The 18,992-nt window shown below is 48.5% G+C and overlaps 1 protein-coding gene and 1 long non-coding RNA gene across 3 annotated transcripts in view; one reads left to right on the forward strand and one right to left on the reverse strand.

Moving 5' to 3' along the window:
* Nucleotides 1–3,409: 3,409 nt before the first annotated feature.
* MSRA (methionine sulfoxide reductase A) overlaps nucleotides 3,410–18,992 on the reverse strand; it is a 405,682-nt gene continuing 390,099 nt past the window's right edge. For both annotated transcript variants that reach the window (XM_045773968.2, XM_045773967.2), the window contains one exon: nucleotides 3,410–4,163. In XM_045773968.2, the coding sequence (XP_045629924.2) occupies nucleotides 3,999–4,163 (165 nt within the window). In that variant the 3' untranslated portion in view covers nucleotides 3,410–3,998. The remainder of the gene's footprint in view (nucleotides 4,164–18,992) is intronic.
* Nucleotides 4,125–8,341, forward strand: LOC148109110 (uncharacterized). The gene is made up of 2 exons (XR_015726539.1): nucleotides 4,125–4,209; nucleotides 5,004–8,341. It is a non-coding gene; the product is annotated as an uncharacterized LOC148109110 (long non-coding RNA).

Consider the following 18,992-nt stretch of genomic DNA (forward strand, 5'->3'; position numbering starts at 1 on the left):
CTCAACTGGGAGTGAGGAAGCCTGGGGATCTTTATTCCATGAATCAGGGAACTAAAATGGGGATTTTGTCACTTATTAAGTATATCTATCCCCATAATGTTTTAATAGGTTTTATAATTTAGGTGTGGTAGGGCCAACAGAACATGAGATGACTGCCATTAAAAAGAGAGTTTGTTATTCACAGGAGCCGTGAGGAAGAGGCGTGACATGCCATGCCATGGGGAGGCTGCCATCAGGGTCGGTCAGGAGGAAGAGGGAGAAGGGGGAATTGTGGGCAAGAGTCTTTATCGTGATTCCCAAGGCGAGGAAGGGGTGAAGCAGGGTAAGCTGATTTAGGATTAGCTCATTTTAATAATCTTAGCAGGCTCTGGGGCACAAGAGCTGTCCCTAGGTGTCTGGCACCTGGTAACACTGGGGTGTTTAGGGTAGGTAGACAGTGGTCTGGAGTGTGAGAGCCTGATAAAGGAGGTGAATGGGGATGTGAACTCTGGATTGGTTGGTTTATATTTGGAAAAGTGCCTCTGGGAGCAGGGAGAAGCGGAGTGACAAAGGAGGCAGGAAGCCAAAGCAGGGTGGCTCAGACATATCATAGGGTTGTCCAGACAAGGCATGGCTAACATCTGCATGCAGGGAGATGTTAAAGCAGAAACATCGAAATACAGAAGCTGGAAATATAGTTAATACACATTAGGCATAATGGGAGTGAAGAAAGAACGTCAAGCATGTTATTGAGACCTGCCAGACCCACTGTGAGATAGACTTGGAACAATACACATTCAATCCATTGGTCTTTATAAACTCCCACCCTGCACAGGAGACCACGGTGGCAGGTGTTCTTACACATCAGTTTATAGCCAGTAAATAATAACTCCAAGGAGACCTGGGCTATTTCCACTTCTTGAGTAAAGAGTCACTTGGGTAAGAGGCCCTCAGTTTCCTCTGGGGAAGGCTTAGGGCAAGATTCAAAGTATCTATCTCTTGAAATGCTGCAAGGTCCTTCCTCAAAAGGACCTGGCTTCCTTGTCATTTTTTATTATGTTCTGGTATGACTAGAAAGAAGTTGGTCTGCGTTTAACCCAGGCTCGTGACGCATCATCTCCATTTCTCTTTTGCATCATTCAGTCCTAGGGGGATACGTCTGTGCTTAGTTTCCACGGCAAGGACACATCTCCCTCCGGGCCTCCTTCAAATGTCACTTCAGAAATTCCTTTGCTCCTCCTTTGCCAGATTGCCATATGTCAGAACACCCGACATTTACTCCTCTGACCCCTTTCCATTCCTTCCCAGATGATCTAAACTAGTTTCACGCCTCAAATGTCACCTATATACTGGTGGTTCTTGATTTCTCTTGCTCAGATCCCTCCTGGGCTCCAGAGCTGCACAGCAGACTGCCCTCCCTCACGTTCCCATGAGGATGCATGGGAAGCCCTTCAAATTCTGTGTGGCCAAAATGGATTCATTCACTGACCTCTCCTCTGTCTACTCCCTCACAATAACTCCACCTTCCCTCTAGTTGCTCAGCCTATACAGGAAAAGGAGAAATTTATAAATCCTCCAGTGGCTGTCAGTTATCGAATACAATAAACAAACAAACAAACGAGTTCCATTAACGTGTCCTTCGAAGGTTCTGCATGATCTGGCTCTTCCTGCCCCTCAGATACCTGTCGCCAATACGCTCCTCCATTCACGCTACTCCAGCCCTACTGGCTTCTCCATTTCTCAAACACTACAAATTTCTCCCTGTTGTGGGCCATTTACCCTTCCTGGCCCCTCTACGTGGAAAGGTTTTCCTACAGGCAACCAAAATGGGGATGCTGAGCCTGATAAAGCGTATCTACTCCATGTATGTATTCTTCCTTTTAGGAATGATTTTTTAATTGAAGTATAGTTGACCCACAATGTTACTTTAGTTTCAGGTGTACAACACAGTGATTCCACATCTCTATACATTCTGCTGTGCTCACAACTGTAGCTCCCACCTGTCACCACACAACACAGTTACAGTACCATTGACCATATTCCCCACACTGCACCTTTCATCCCTGTGACCTATTCTCTCCATAACTGGAAGTCTGTACCTACCTCTCCCTCCCTTTCACCCATTTTGATCATTCCCATGCCCTCTGGCAACCACTAGCTTGTTCTGTGTATTTATGGGTCTCTTTCTGCTTTTTGGTTTTTTATTCATTTGTTGTGTTTTTTAGATTCCACATGTGAATAAAATCACAGGGTAGTTGTCTTTCTCAGTCTGACTTATTTCATTTAGCATAATACCCTCTAGGTCTGTCCATGTTGTTGAAAATGACAAGGTCTCACCATTTTTTATGGCTGAGTGATATCCCGTTGGCTCTGTAGGGGTGTGTGTGTGCGTGCGTGCGCGTCGGCTGAGTGATATCCCGTTGGCTCTGTAGGGGTGTGTGTGTGCGTGCGTGCACGTCACATCCCCTCCTTACCCATTCATCTGTCAATGTACACTTAGGTTGCTTCCGTATCTTGGCCATTTATAAATAATGCTGTGATAAACAAAGGGAGGTATCTTTTTTAAAAATGTATTTGTTTGAGAGAGAGAGCATTAAGCGGGGGAGAGAGGCAGATGGAGAGGGAGACAGAGAAGCAGACTCCCTGCTGAGTACAGAGCCCAATGTGGAGCTTGACTCCAGGACCCCAAGATCATGACCTGAGTCGAAGGTAGACACTTAACCAACTGAGCCACTCAGGTGCCCCTATATGTATCTTTTTGAATTCGTGCTTTCATTTTCTTTCGGTAAATACCCCATAGTGGAATTACTGGATCATATGGTATTTCTATTTTTAATTTTTCCACAGTGCCTCAGGGCACAGAGGAAATCCAAGAAGGAAAAGAAACATGCTAAATCCATGGGGAACAATGTATTTCATAATCGTCTCCTGCCCCCAAAGCTCTGCTCTCCTCCCTGATGTTTGTATTTCTCCTTTGCATCATTCAGTTAACTTGTTTCTCCATCCCCCAGAGGCCTTCCCTGACCACTGTAGCCCAAACCTCTCTGTAGGTAACTCCCCAGGCCCTAGACACAACCTACCCTATCCTATCCATTATCTTCACATCACCCGTCTGGACCTGGGATTATCTTACTTGTTCATATGATTGCGTGTTGACTGCTTATGTTCCCACCCCCTGTCTTGAATATAAAGACTCTTAAGGGCAGGGATTGCATGTGTCTGTTCTAATTAGAAGAGCATGTGACGTGGCAGCTGTCACAGGCGTGTGGAAAACAGCTAGTATCACCAGAGTTGCCAGGAGCCAGAGGTGTACCTGTTTTCCAAAAATTTCAATCATCTCTTCCATTTGGGGGAAAGTCATTGTGAGACTTTTATCTTACAAAACTTAGAAATATCCTGCCTAAAAAGTAAAAGATGAGACAAGAGGAAGTTTGTATTAGACTGCAGACTTTATTAGAACAGGCATTTCTCGTAGCTGTAAGCAAAGCATTAGAATTCACGAAGCTAACTCACATCTTTTCTCTGTCCCAGGAGGGCTGAAGAGGAGAGAAAGCCCCTTGCACATCTAGGATCAGCAGAGCAAAGTATTGCAGTGAATGATTCATTGAGGTTATAAACGTTTGCAGATTTTAAGGCACTGGAGGGCAGGAGGGCATGCGAGGTGGGACAGGGCACAGTTCCCATGTCCAAATTGCCTTACCCTCTCTGACAATCTCCGGGCTTCCTTCCCCAGCTTCCGCGGCAGGCACTCAGGCCCAAGAAGGGGGAGCGGAGCATATTCATTATCCTCATTCAGACCCCAAGCGATCAAATCCCACTGTAACTTAGTAGAAGATAAACTGCATGTTATCAACTTGCCATTGCACTTCATGTGATTAGACCTCATTAAACCAGATTTTCCTGAATGCCTCTGTGCTTTGTTCACTTCAAAAAGCCACTGACCTGAACCATAAAAGCATTGCCCAATTTGTTGAAAGCATTTTGGCTGGGACTTCAAAGGCTGACCACATGGGGAGAAATTACTTTTTAACTCCCAGTGGACAGGACACTCCGGTGCCCCCGAGGCCACAGTACCCGTCGGGGTTCTTGCTCAGGTACTGCTGGTGGTAATCCTCCGCGTAGTAGAAGGTCTGTCCCTCCCGGATGTCGGTCGTGATCGGGCCATAGCCGTGCTGCGAAAGAACCTGCGGAGAGAAAGGCGCCATGAGGACAGGATGTCAGGCAGAGAGGGTCTGAAGGATCGGGATGGGAGGTCCGGCCGTGAGGGAGGAAGACACGGGTGGCTTGGGGTGTGCAGTGGGTCCTTGTGGGCGCGGGCTCTGCAACCTCCTACTGCCCGGTGCCTCAGGTGACTGGGGCCTGAAATCCAGGTTCTGGACTCTGTAATTTGCACTCACGGAGCGGGCTGGGAGCCCTGCTTTGGGGCCTGTGGGTCTGTGTGGAAGGGGCTCCAGGGCTTCCCAGGGGAAACAGCAGAGCCCCGTGGCTCCCTGGCTGCCCTGGGAAGAATGGGCCTCCCTGAGGGCACTGGAGCAGGGCTGCGATAGGAGGGGATGGAGGGGCAGGAGCAGGATGGGACAGGGAGGGCTGCGGCCCAGCCCAGTGCTGTCCTCTCTGCTGCCACCTCAGAACAGGCCCCCTGCCCACTCACAGGCAGGACCGAGGAACCCCCACTCGCTGTGGTTCTAGGGAGCACGGGCCCTGCCAGCATGCCTTGGAGAGCAGAGGGTCATCTGGGTCCGTGCTCTGCCACTCCAGACCCAGGAGCCTGGGGACTGAGGTCAGGGGAGGATGTGGCCTGAGGGCCTTTGTGGGCTCATCACCGCCCTTTGTTGACCTAGTTTAAGGCCTGGTGGCATCTGCTGCCAGGGAAAGAAACAGACACGTAAACACAAGTGGGGGAGGAGAGAAAAGCTATTTGGGGCAGGAGACAGATTAAGAAATAGACATTGTTCCCCATGGATCTTAGCCCGTTCCCTTTCCCTTTTGGATTTCAGCTGTGCCCTAATTCTTTCTTGTTTCAGGCTGCTCGGAGCATTTGGGCACAAGGCTACAGAGACTCAACCCTGGGTTTGTGGATTCCATTTGGTCCGGAAGTTCAAGGCAGGGGCCCGACTTGCGCTCCCATGAGGGATCTGGCCGGTCTTTGTCGGTCCATTTGAGATGGAGTCCTCCCCTCTGCAGAGCAGGGGAACTCCAGTATTAACATTCAGCATGATTCACTGCTGCTGTTTTTCCCGAGAACTTTCCCCTTCTTCCTGAGTCTCCATGCAGCCCTCTGAGCGAGAATGAGGCAGACTGAGGATCTGACGCCACATAGGCCCAGGATGGTAAGGGACAGGATCCTCGCCAAAGCGGGAGGTTGGACCCCACCGCTCGGAAGCAGCCAGTTTCCTTACAGGGGTTAGAAATACGAACGAGGAGCCATTCTGACTTCAGTTTTGACAATTTTTTGTAAACGAGCAATTATCGAGGGCTTACCATATGCCTCACTCTGTGCGAAGACTTCACAGTGTTAATTTTAGCCTCACAACAGCCATATGAAGGAAGTACTATTATTATCATCCGTATTTAAAAGCGCGTGTCAGAGATGGTGTCTTGATCCCTGACACTCTCGGCTCCTCCTGATACTGCAGAAGCTGGAAGCTTGGAAACTACATTTCCCAGATTCTACAGCCAGCGGCACTCCAGCTCAGATCTCACCGACGAGAGAAGCACACAGGAAATTTGGCAGAAGAGAGGCCATTATTCGCAAGGTGCAGCCATAAGGATGGGCACAGGTGTCTCCAAAGAACAGACCGAGACTTTGCCAACTCTTCCTGGCAATCACGGACACTCGTGCTTCAGGCAGAGTCACCAGCAAGGATTTCTAGCAGTTTCTATACCTTCTTAGTATCCCGAAATGCAGTGGTGCTTTTCCCTGACCTTCCCTCAGACAGCCTTTCTAATGATTCTGGAAGCCTCAATTCCCTTTGTGAAATCCACCCTCCTGCTTGAAATACCTTGAATGCTCTGTTTCCATGACTCAACTCGAGCTAACACAGCAGTGGGTTCCAGAATTGTCTTCAGGAACCAGAACCCTCAGTGAGGATGCGAATCTGGAATAGTTCACTGTTCCGGTCAGATTCGGAGTTAGAAATGGCCTCACTGGGAGTGGGGAACGGGTCAGTGCCCATGGTGTGTAGTCAGCACTTACTTAAATTACGGCTAGTATCTCCTCTGAGGAAGCGTCCACTGCAGGGAGGATTTGGGACCCTAGGAGGCTGTGGCGGTGGACTATTCTGGTGAACAGTGGACTATTCTGGTGATAAAGCACGAGGTCCGTGTGGTGCGCTCTCTGCTTCAGGCAGCACTCGAGAGCTCGTAGAAAGAAAAGGATGGAAGGTCACGACTTGACTTTCCTGGCCCGAGTTGAGAGAGGCAGAGAACTTCTAGGACTGATTTAAAATCATCTGTTTCTTGTAGCTGTATTCAAATACCAAATAAAAGGGGCCTCACTTTACAAGTGGAGCTGACACCCTCACTGGTCAGGAGCCCAGAAATCATGTGCACCTGGGATTGCCCTCAGAGAGCTCATCCACTCACACTGTCTCAGACACGGTGTACGGAGAGACGCTCCCCTCTGGTTCTTACCCGAGACACCGCATGCAGGCTGACATGGGTCTTCCATAATCTGATGGGACCTCATACTTGGACCTTGAAATCTTCCTGGCTCTAGCCACACTGCTCAGGAGCTTGCCTGCTGTTGAGATCCTCTGCCCCCTTCTCTGTCCCTTGCCCTCAGGGCCAGGACCCAGCTCCCGGGTCGTCCAGGGTCTCCACTCTCTCGTCTCATCCCCATCCAGGCTCTGTCCTCTCTGAGGGTGACCTCCTCACACATGACTCACCCTATTTATCTTTCACAAATGGCCATCCTCCTTGTAGGACCAAGGATGGCCTTCCCGAGGCCCCGGAGTTCACAGCCACTGATTCCAGAAGCTTCTTCACTGAGGCAGAGAGGCCAGTGCCAGCGAGCACTGCTGCCCAGGCTCCCTCCTTCTCTTTACACCAACTCTCACCACAGCGGAGGCAGCATCCCTTTTGGGGAGTAGTGGGAAGGAGACTGAGGGGGGCCCAGGCAGTACTCAGTCTCTGCCACAAGATGGCAGACACTTCACTTTTATTTGACATCAGGAAAATACAAGAATAAACAGTGACGAAACCCCACAGAAGACAGCTCCAGGCTGCCCTCCTGCACCTCCTGTTAAGCTGGGACATTCTGGCTCATTCTTGTTGGGGTGGGAGACACCTGCTGGAACCACCAGGCCTGGGGTCAACATCGCCCCCTCCGCACTGGGCTGGCCAATCTCTAGGCTGAGGCCATCCCTGAGCACAGGGCTGTGGCTGTCCTTAACCCTTGTTCTAAAATTGGGGAGGGGGGAAAACATGAAAGAAACTGGGTGTAAAAGCAGAGGGAGCAGGCACGCAAAAATCCTAACCAGTGTCTGGTTTTCTTCCTTCCTTACCTCCCCCACCTCTGCTTTCTCCCACATAAGGCTGCGGGGGCAGGTCAGTCTCCTCAGCCCTCCCAGGCCTGTTTCCTGGAGAGGTCTCACCACACACACGGCTGCACACAGTGCCGGGGGCTCCGGGGGCCTGTTTCAGACCTGGTCGGTGCCGGTCAGCTTTGCCAGTCCTCTTTGCTCTTTCATTCCAGCCCTTCCACTGCACTGTTTCAGCTACAGGGTTATAGAGAACAGGACTCGGTTGGGACCAGAACCGGTTATTGCCGAAGCTGCGAGAGCGAGTGCTGGTAATGGCACCTCCTTAAATGAGACAGGAAAGCCTTCCCCGATCCCTTAGTAGAACCCACTGGCCCTTCCATGCTCCAACCCCTCAGCCTCATGTCCCTCATCTTTTTCTGACTCTTTCCTTTCCCTCCCTCTCTCAGAACTGTTTTTGTGGGTCATGTTAAACTTCACACATTTCCTGAACATTGCATTTTCTTGCACACAACCTCCCTGGAACGCTCTTTTTTTCTCTGCCCTATCACATGAGCTCCTACCCATCTCTCAGCACCGAGATCAAATGTCCCCACCTCTATAAAACCCCTCCTGAGATCAAATGTCCCCACCTCTATAAAACCCCTCCTGAGTCCATAAAGCAGAAGTGATTTCATCTTCTAGTCTCCCACAGAAGTACTGTCCCTTTTAGCACTTAGGACATTGTACTACAATTGTCCTTTGTTTCTTTAAGCCACTCCCTCTCCTTTCTGGCAATACACATACTAGACCCCGGGCTCCTTGAGAGTACGCAGTGTCTTCCTGTACCTCATCTCAGTGCTTCATATAAAATAAATGAATGAATGAATTAAAAAAAAAAACAGTTGAGTCTTGGGGATCTCTTGGGGATTCTCTTCACCTTAGGGGCTTCTACTTGGGGCCCTGCTGCTGCCTCAAGCCCAAGCACCTCCCTGGAGACCTGGGAAGGAACATCAAAAGGGAGCTTGGGGACCAGGGAGCTCAGGTGTCACTCTCCTCGTCACAGACACCTGGCCAATTCCATAGGTAGGTTTAGTCTTTAGACTGTGGCATTGCAGCAGCTGTGTCCATGCAGGGAGGACCGATCATCTTGCCTAGAAGGATGACCTCAGCATCTCTGACAGCTCCTAAAAAGCCCGTTCACTCTTCTGGTGGGGGGGTAATGCGGGAGATGGAGGAACAGCAGGAAGTGAGAGATGAAGACTGGGTTACAGAAGATCCCTCTGGCCCCCAAAGTCCACTGGTCCTTTTGGCTCCATGCACAAGCTGTGCAGGGGCTGGTGGGGTGCACCTCAGTCCTCTCCTATAGCATCGTCAGCACAGGTGCCCCAATCAGTTTGGGGGTATCCTAAATGATGGGCAGCTAATAATGGCTAATGTATCAATGTTTCTGAGAAACTTACTTTTCCTCCATGAATTAGGGCAGCTGGAGGGCTATTCCAGCCCCAGCGTCACTACGGCTCTCTCGCCCACTGCAGTGGGAGGGAAGGGAGTGTCAGGAGAGCTAAATTGGGGCGGCACATAAGCTCCAACCTGTGTGGTCTCTTCCACTGTCTATGAGGGGGGGCCACGCTGACGGTGCACCGTTCACAATGATAGAAATGATGAATCACATCACCTACAAAGTTTTCTGGTATCTTCTAAAAAGGAGGCCGTACCCATGAAAGTGTGTTGCCCATAGGAAAATCACAGCAGATAGAGAGTTGAAAGCAGCTGCAGCAAATGCTCTGGCCTGAAGTCCCAGTAGCTTGAATCCCCAAGGGGCCCCCAGGCTACGGGGCCCTGTGTCCAGCACCAGGCTGACACCCCCCAGAAGCCTGTGCTCTTCCTTTGGACTCTAGAGAGACACCCTGTGGTGTGGGCACTGAATGCAGGCCATCAGGGTCTTGCGTGGTCGAAGTGACCACCAGGTTGGCTCAAGCCTCCACGATGGTTTCACATCTCACATTTAAGTGTTCAATCTATTTTGAGTTTCTTTTTTTATATAGAAAAGTGGCCCGGTTTCATAAGGGGTTCATATCCAAAATATATAAAGAACTTCTGCAACTCAACACCATAAAAACAAATTATCCAATTTAAAAACGGGCAGAAGACATGAACAGACATTTCTCCAAAGAAGACATCCAGATGGTCAACACACACATGAAAAGATGCTCAACACCACTCATCATCAGGGAAGTTCAAGTCAAAACCACAATGAAATAGCTCCTTATACTTGTCAGAATGGCTAAAATAAAAAAGACAAGAAATAACAAATGTTGACAACGATGTAGAGAAAAAGGAACCCCCTCTTGCACTGTTGGTAGGAATGTAAACTGGTGCAGTTACTGTAGAAAACAGTAGGGAAGTTCATCAAAAAATTAAAACTAGAACTACTAGATGATCTGATAATTCCACTCTTGGGTATTTACCCAAAGAAAACCCAAACGCTAAAAGATATCTGCACCCCTATGTTTATTGCAGCATTATTTACAATAGTTAAGATAACAGAAGCAACCTAAGTATCCACCAACAGACGAATGAAGAAGGAAGATGTGGTACACACACACACACACACACACACACACACACACACACACACTGGAGTATTATGCAGCCATAAAAAAGATGAGTTCATGCCATTTGCGAGCACATGGATGGACCTGGAAAGGATTATCCTTATGTCTCTGAAATAAGTCAGAGAAAGAGAAATATCACATGATTTCATTCATATGTGGAATTTAAGAAAAACAAATGAATACGCAAACAAAACCCAGAATCAGACCTATAGACCTAGGGAACAAACTGATGGCTGCCAGAGGGGAGAGGGGTGGGGAGGCTGGCTCAAATGGGTGAAGGGGTGTGAAAGATGCAGGCGTGCAGTTAGGGAAGGAGCAAGACACAGGGATGAAAGGCACAGACAGCATAGGGGATACAGTCAGTGCTGCTGTAATAGCCTGTATGGTGATAGACAGTAGCCACACTTGTGATCAGCGCAGTGGAATGTATATACTTATTGAATCACTATGTCTCACACTTGAAACTAATGGAATATTGTGCGCCCACTATACTCAAATACAAAAAAAAAATTAAAACTCCACTATAATGCTGCCAGGAAACCACTCTCTCACTGGCCAAACCCCAGGGCTCAACTAGTCCTTCCCCTCCCCAGGCTCTAGGGCTCAGTCCCCACTGCCACATGGAAAGCCAGCCCTGCATGCCCACCGCTGCTGGGTTCTCCAACCAGGACCAGAAGAAGGAATGATCTGGGTCTGACTCTCCTACCCCTCATTTTTCTGTCTCTTACTCTTATTGACTCCAATATAATTATCCAAATATATTACCCAATAGAATTATCCAAACCTTCTTATCTGTGGCAATTTTTTTTCTTGCTGATTTTTTTGGAGGGAACTGGGACCCAACCTACATCTGTGTGACACCTGGATCAGGAAATCTCTGGAAGATCACCTGATAAAATTGACCAGTCATGCTTTTCTCACAGATTCTTACTTCGCCCTTTCCTTAGATGGCCCCAGAAAGTCCCCTGTGCCCTTATTCTTATATCCTGTTCTTTCAAGAAGCAGCTTTTCTATTTGAGGGCACAATACCTAGCCTGCTGCTATGGGGAGGATTCCGAAAAGGCACAGAAAGCACATAGCACTCTGGCATATTTTAACTACATGACAGCACTGGCTTCCTTTGCCCTCAGCACCCATGCTGGAGGAAAGCTAGCCCACCCACCCTGCCCTCCTAAAATAGGTCTCCACATACATCCACCATGCACTCCCTGTTTCTACAGCTAGCTGTGCAGTTAACCTCTGGGGGGCAAGAAAAAGAGGTACTCATCTCTAAGCTATGGCAGAGCTCCCACCCCCACCCCCAAACAGGTGTCTCCAGCCCCCATCACCCCTGCCAAACACCACAAATGCCAGAGGAAGTTGCCGGGCCATTCCCTTACAGATGTTCTGCCAACAGGAGGGCCCTGGGCCTCACCCATCTTTCCAGAGCTGCAGGCAGGAAGCCTTTTTTTGAATAAAATTAATGAACAAGTGACCGTTCTGCTTACTGCAACCTGCTAACAAGCTTATTATTAGCTTCACTGAGGTTTTCTGAGTGCCTGAGTATACTCAACATATTGCATGGAAATGACTCTTTGACCACCCTGCAAGAGCACAGCCTGGCGGTCACGGCAACACGGGCTATGGTGGGGCATCAGGATCCGGGTGGGAGATCAAGGCAGATCAGGTTAACAGATCAAGGCAGAGAGCCCGGCACTAATCCCAAACCCTTGCATTCATTCTGAGCTGCAGTGTCTCCAAAGGGCTTCCTCACATGCTCTAGTCCATGGGAGGCTTTCACTAACTGTAAGAGGGAGGAATTCTTCTTAATGCTCAGCGCAGGACAGTGAAGCCAGGGAGAGAGAAGGCTTGGCTAAAGCCACTCGCCAGTAAGCTGCAGAGATAGGACTAGAGCCCCAGTTCCCAACCACTTCCATTATTACAACAAGCACACTGCCCCAGGTGGCCAGATGAGGACGTAACTTTCCCTTAGAGAGGGACATGTATCATTTCAAAATTTCCAAAAGAGTTCTAAACATGGGTCATCCTGTACTGGGATCATACTCTTCCCCCCACCCTGCTCACATCCCTGGAACTCAGAATGTGTGATGTCAATTTCTCAGGTCATCTCATTGACTTTTGTTTTTTAAATCACGGTAAAATACACATGGCTTCAAATTTTCCATCTTAACCATTTTTAGGTGCTAAGTACATTCATGCTGTTGTGCAACTAATCTCTAGAAGTGTTCATCTTGCAAAACTAAAACTCTTCGCCCATTAAATAATAACTATCCATTCCTCCACCCCATAGCCCCTGGCAGCCCCACCTTACTTTCTGTCTCTATGAATCGGATTACTCTCGTTACCTCATGTGAGGGGACAGTATTTGTCTTCGGGTGACTGGCTTCTTTCCCTCAGCGTCTTGTCCTCAAGGTTCATCTGTGTTGTAGCCTCTGTCAGAACGTCCTTCCTTTTTAAGGCCGAATAATACGCCTTTGTAAGCACGGACCACATTTTGTCTATCCACTCATTCCTTCATCAGTGAAACCTGGGTCGCTTCCCATTGCCTTCTTAGCTGTCCAATACTGTACTTTGCTGCATGACAAGCACATCCCGCCAACAGTTACTTAGACACTTCCTGGCCTGCTTGTATCAGCAGCCTCCTGTTAGGATGTTGAACTCCTCCAAAGAAGGGTCCGAGGAGTACAACAGTGAAAAGACTTGCTCCAAACACGCAGTTTGGTTACTCCTCTTCTTGTCCCTCCACATGTACCAATGACTGCATTCCCAAGACAGAAAACCAACACAGAGAGCTCCTCGAAGGTCACCGAACAGGGAGAGAGCTGGGGTTGCCTGCCTCCCATCCGCTCAGAAGGACAGATGCCCCCCAAATAGCGAATGTCACAAACTTCCTAATCATCACCCCCGATTCCAAGAGATGGCAGGAGACCGACTCAAAGTGTCAGCAAAGCAGAGTGTGCGTTTTAAGTGCCAGGCTCCGTATTGATTTTCTGATGGAGGTCAGAGGAGTTTGTAGGACCCCTCCAGTGGGCCAGGTGTAAGCTGTAGGCTGCTTTTTCTCTCATTTTCTTATTTTATCATGCCAACAGTCCTGCAGGGTGGGGAGACCATTAATCTGACTCTACCCACAAGGAAACTCAAAGAAGGTAAAGCCCATGCTCACGTTCATGTGCTCAGAGTGTTCGTTGCGAGTCTGGGACAAGAATACAGGTCTGTCCAGCTCTGGATTCCATGCTCCTTCCCACATACATACTGTCCCCTGAATTTGGGAATGTAGGGGACGTGAGACCCCAGACGGCTGAGTCTGCACTGCTCTGCAGCATGTCTGACATAGAAACAGTCAATATGAACCCACCAAGAACCTTCTGTTGGAATTCTACACATCAGGCCAGGGAGGGAGGAGAGGACATTGGTTCTAGAGACACTAACACATGTGTGTATGTACACATGTGTGCGGGAGAGGTGTGTGTGCACACTTAGGCATGTGAGTGTGCACACATATGCATGTGTATATGAGCGCCCATGAGGATGCTGTGTGATATACCTTCAACCCCAACTTAGACGGAATAATCTATAGATACCTTTTGCTTTTTAGAAAATGTATCACTGTAAAAAAATACACTTGAATCTGTGGTAGTGGTTCTTAACATCTTAAAGGGTCATGGATTCGCTTGGGAATCTAATAAACACTATGGACACTCTTTCCACATAAACTCACAATCAAATATTTGCTTATAATTTTGCAGGATTCTATGACCCTCTGGAGTCGACCCATGAGCCCCATATTCAGAACCTTTCGATGGGGCCAACAAGTTCAAAGTCGTCATGGAACCTGCCCGTTCCGCATCCACAGGGTTCTAGAAACATGCCGGCATATCCAATCAGCAATGAACATTGTCAAGACAGATATCCTTAATTTCAATCATAGTTTGAAGGCCCATTGAGAAATGGCTGTGTTGCTAATGAGAAAGTCACCAGGAAAGGAGGAAGGTAACTGCAGTTCAAACCTCATTCGATTCATATTTTTTAAAGCCTCATTAAGTCTGATCCAAGCAAATGCAAGAGACCTGGATACTGTTCCTCACTCTGCCCTCTAGTGGCAGCAGGGAGCATGGGCGAGGCATAGCCCCCTCCTTGGTTCCCGCTTTCCCTTTCTGAACTGAGAGACCCCCTTCAGTTCCTTCCAGATCTAATTCCATCAGATCCCGTGCTATGTTTCCATCCTGCGTACACACACACACACACACGCACGCACACACACCCCGTGCAGGCTTAACAAGCTCCGTCAATGCCAATGCCCAAGTCAGCAGTTTTATTCCATTGGCAGCTTCTAGCTGACCAGATTGCCATCAATCAAAACTACTGGGAAGGGATGCAAAATGACTGGCATGGCTTTTAAATAAAACCACTAGAAAGAAAAACACCACCTATTCCAAGCTGAGCAGGGACTCATGGGTTTCCGGTTCAGGAGAGCACAAGAGCACCAACCAAACTGCAGGTGTGCAGGGAGCCGTTGGCCCCTGCCCATAGCGGTCGGGCCACAAGGAGGAGAGAGCCAGGCTCCCCATGTTCCACACCACAGAGGACCCCAAAAGAACAGGAGCTCCAGGCTCCCCCTGTGAGTCCATCGGTGACTGTTACCATATGCAAGGGGGACAAGTCAGGGATTGCGGAACAAGGATGTGACATTGACAAGGTGAGTGCTCAGAGGGGCTAGAGCCTTCATGAGGTCCAATCAGGGCTGCACTGACCCTTCCTGTGAAACTAAGGAGGCAACGTAGAAAGAAGGTGACACAATTAGTTCTAATTTGATCCATCTATAAAGCTTCCTTATGCAAATGGTGGCCTCTAGCTGGAATGAGTTTGGCCTTCTTCAAACTGCTACAGCATCCCTGTGCTCTGTCCTTCCCTGGACTCCGTGGTTTTGTGGAGCAGTTAATGGCTTTCCTTAGCAATTTCTCTGTATCCCCCTCACCCTCAAGGTAAATCACAAGTGTCTTCTAACCAGCAAGGCTACTGCAACACAAAATGACAGAGCTACAAGCCTCTGCTGAGAAAGGGAAGACAGAGAGAGCTCAATTTGGCCAGTAAGGATTCAAAGCTTTACTCTTGCTCCTCCGAGAGTGGACGATGGGCCAGCAGCTTGTCAGAAATGCAGAATCTTGGGGCACCTGGGTGGCTCAGTCGTTAAGCATCTGCCTTTGGCTCAGGTCATGATCCTAGGGTCCTGGGATTGAGCCCTACATCGGGCTCCCTGCTCAGTGGGAAGCCTGTTTCTCCCTCTCCCACTCCCCTTGCTTGTGTTCCCTCTCTCACTATCAAATAAATAAATAAAATCTTAAAAAAAAAAAGAAAGAAAAAGAAATGCAGAATCTGGCCCTTCCTCCAGACCTACTGAATCAGGATCTGCATTTTAAAATTATCTCCAAGTGATCCATGTGCACGTTAGAATTTGAGAGGCTGTGTCCTAGGGGACAAGCATGGCAGACTCTATTAGTGGTCACCAACATCCCCGGCCCTCCCTCTGGCAGTCAGGTTGCCCATGTGACCAGCTCTGGTCAGGCCGTGATTGGGTGGGACCTACGTTGCTTCTGGCCAGAAGCTCCAGTGCCAGCATGAGCTTTTCCCCTTCAGCCAGTGGCCAGCCCAGCTCCAGCCAAGCAATGGCTCCAACACCCTGGCTCTTGGCACGAGAGCAATGGCAATCCGGAACAGAGTCCCTGCACAGAATATTTTAATCCCTCTATTACAGGTGCCTGGTTTTCCCTGGTGTGGGGTATGATGCTGAAGCATCATGGAAGGCAGGCAGAGCTCTGTGTAGGCCAGTCACTTCTCTGCAAATACGTTTTTAACTCTCCAGCTCCACTTAATTAACCGACTTCAGCAATCAGTGTGGGGCACTTAGTATGTGCCATGGATGGTGCTGGGCGTGGGGCATATACAGGTGGCCCGGGGCAGCCGTCCCCAGAGTGGGGCAATGACGGGTATGTGAGCCATCACAGCATAAGTGCCTACCATGTGGCAGGCACCACACTAGGCGCTGGTGGGCGGTGTAAGCCGAAGAAGACAAAACCTGCAATGAGTCTGTGGCTTGGAGATGGAGTTGGGTTGTATGGTAAGGATGTGACTGCCTATGGGTGTGGCAGGACAGCGAAAATGGGACAAAATGGGAGCCACGCCCATGTGCTGGTGAGCGAAGAGGACCACTGTCCATCCGTCAGGAGGTCAGGATTCTGCCAGGAAGAGGGACTGTGCTAGAATACATGGAGGAAGGAAAGATTCATCCAGCTGGGAAGGTGGGTCCTAAGGGGGCAGATGTCAAATTGGGAACTGGCTGAAAGGCCTGGCAGGAGGGGTGGGAAAGCTGAGAGAGACCGGAATAGCAGGAAGAGATGAAAGCAGATAGGGGAGTGGCCTTGGGAGGCATCGAGGTTATGGTCCTTTTCTCTGGTTGCTCGCATTTAAGGTAACTCAATACATGCTCTCTGCTTATCCTCCGCCCAGCAATCACAGTCACATGCAGAAGCACTTTACAAGATTAAAGGAACCACTTGAACCCAGGCAAAGCTGGCAGGTGCCTCTGAGGTTCGCCTGCTGGCCTGCGGCGATGCCAGTTGAGCCAAGGTGGGGACACTGGGGAAGGAGATAGCTACTGCTTATTTTTCCATTACTTAGCTGTTATCCTTTACCTCCCCATACCCTACAAATTCCAAGCCTCATTTGCTGGGTGCAAGAGAAATTGGGTCCTTCCTTCTTTTCTATTTCATGCCTTGAAAGATGGAGCCACACCAGGCTGGATTGGGCTGGGCCACATGCCTGGCTTGGAAAGAAAAAATGGCTGAGCCGGGGAGTTCAGCTTCAGACCAGGGAAACAGCTTGGGGTTGTGCAGCGGACCTGTGCCACTGTCCATTTGCTCCAGCCAAAGCAGTGCTTCGTCCAGCCACGAGCTGACTTACATCAATCACACGTTCAAGGACTGCTAGTTGCCCCTGATTTGATCTTCCCTTTGAGGTCTGCTGGTTTTGAAAAGGAATTCAAATGACTTTTTCTATATGAGTTTTACTTTCATGGCTTTTAGTTTGACAGGAAATGGATCTCTCTCTCTCTCTCTGTTCTCTCTCCCTCTCTCTCTCTCTCCTCTGTATATACCTCTAAGGAATTATGATCTGTTTTTTCATATCTGAAATCAATGAACTACAACCTCTCTTTGTCCTATCTTCTTAGCATTTAGTATACAAAAGAATCCACTTGTCACTTTTCAGAGGAAGCCAAGGACACTGGCTTTCACCTTGGGGATGAAATGCAGATTTCATTAAAAGGAAAGAGACTTCATTCCAAAAGTTTGAATAGAAAAGAACGTAAAGCAAAATGCCAGCTGCGGAAGTTGAGAACACCGAATTCAGCAAGGTGAAGGAACTTGCCCGAACACCACCATTTCCCATCTATGTGATTCAGGGCCGCAGCAAAGGAGATACACCCCAATTTGAACTGCAGGCAGAAGAGCCAACTGTCCTCATTTGCCCAGGGCAGTGGGGACTGTCAGTGCTAAATCTAGGAGAGTCTCGCTGGTCACCAGAGCCGAGGAACAGGTAAAGAAATTCACGTCTGTTCCATGACCAGCACTGGGTAGCTTGTTTCCCTTATCTGGACCTCAAGTCCCCCAACTGTAAGTGAGGTTAACCTAGGAGGCCGCCCTCTGTGGATCACGTTCTCTCTGAGCGATGTGCTCCAGGGCCTCCTGGGAGCTGGGCTGCTGTTTTTTCAGAGAACTGTTGTTATTGAGATGTAGTTCACATACCACAAAACTCACCCTTTTAAAGTTTACACTTGGTGTTCTGTGGCATAGTCTCAGAGTGATGCAACCGTCACCACCTTCCTCTTTTTCATTTCTGTTTTGCAGATTGGATAATCTCAATGAATTTACCTTTGCTCATCTCTCTTCTGCCCCTTTAGTGATTTCTCATTTAAGTTATTGTTCCTTTGAATTTCTTTTTTTGTTCTGGAATTTCTATTTAGTTCTTCTTTTTTTCGATCATTTCTTTTTTTTTTTTTTAATTTATTTGACAGAGAGATAGAGGCAACGAAAGGGGGAACACAAGCGGAGGGAGAGAGGGAGAAGCAGGCTTCCCACTGAGCAGGGACCCCCAATGCGGGGCTCAATCCCATAACGCTGGGATCATGACCTGAGCCAAAGGCAGAGGCTTAATAGCTGAGCCACCCAGGCGCCCCCTTTTTTGACCATTTCTATCTCCTTATTGTTAGTCTTCATTTGCTGAGACGCTGTCCTTGTATTTTCCTGTAATTCTTAAATGTGGTTTCCTTTGGTTCTTTGAGCATATTTCTTCTTTATTTATTTAAATTCAATTAGCTAAGGTATAGCACTTCATTAGTTTTTGATATAATGTTCAATGATTCATTAATTGTGTATAACACCCAGTGCTTTGAGCCTATTTCTAATAGCTGATCTGAAGTCTTTGTCTAGTAAGTCTTACTTCCATGTTTCTTTATCTCATACTTTTTTTTTCTTGAAAACTGGGCATTTTAAATAATATGATGTAGTAACTCTGAAAATCGGACTACCCTCCCCGTTGGTTTATTGTTGTTACTGCAGTTCATTTATTACGGACGTTCTTGGGCTAAATCTGTAAAGTCCGTGTGGTCCTTTCATGTGTGGCCACTGAAATCTCTGCTTGGTGACAAATGATCAGTAACGATTGGGCACAGGGTTCCATAAATGCCGTGAAGCAATGGTCTTCCACCCTTTGGCACTGTGTGTGTGTTTTGGAGCAAACGCAGTTTTGCGGCTAGAGCCGTTTGCAAGTCTGCCTTCTCTTTCTCTCTTTCCCTGCATAGGCCTCAAGGTCAGGCAGAGGTGAGAGATTAGGGCCTTCTCGGGTATATATATAACCATGGTTTGGTTATTCATTCACCAAC

This window comes from Ursus americanus, chromosome 13 (genome assembly GCF_024610735.1).
Source record: "Ursus americanus isolate L20-20 chromosome 13, mUrsAme1.1.p, whole genome shotgun sequence".
Lineage (NCBI taxonomy): Eukaryota > Metazoa > Chordata > Mammalia > Carnivora > Ursidae > Ursus > Ursus americanus.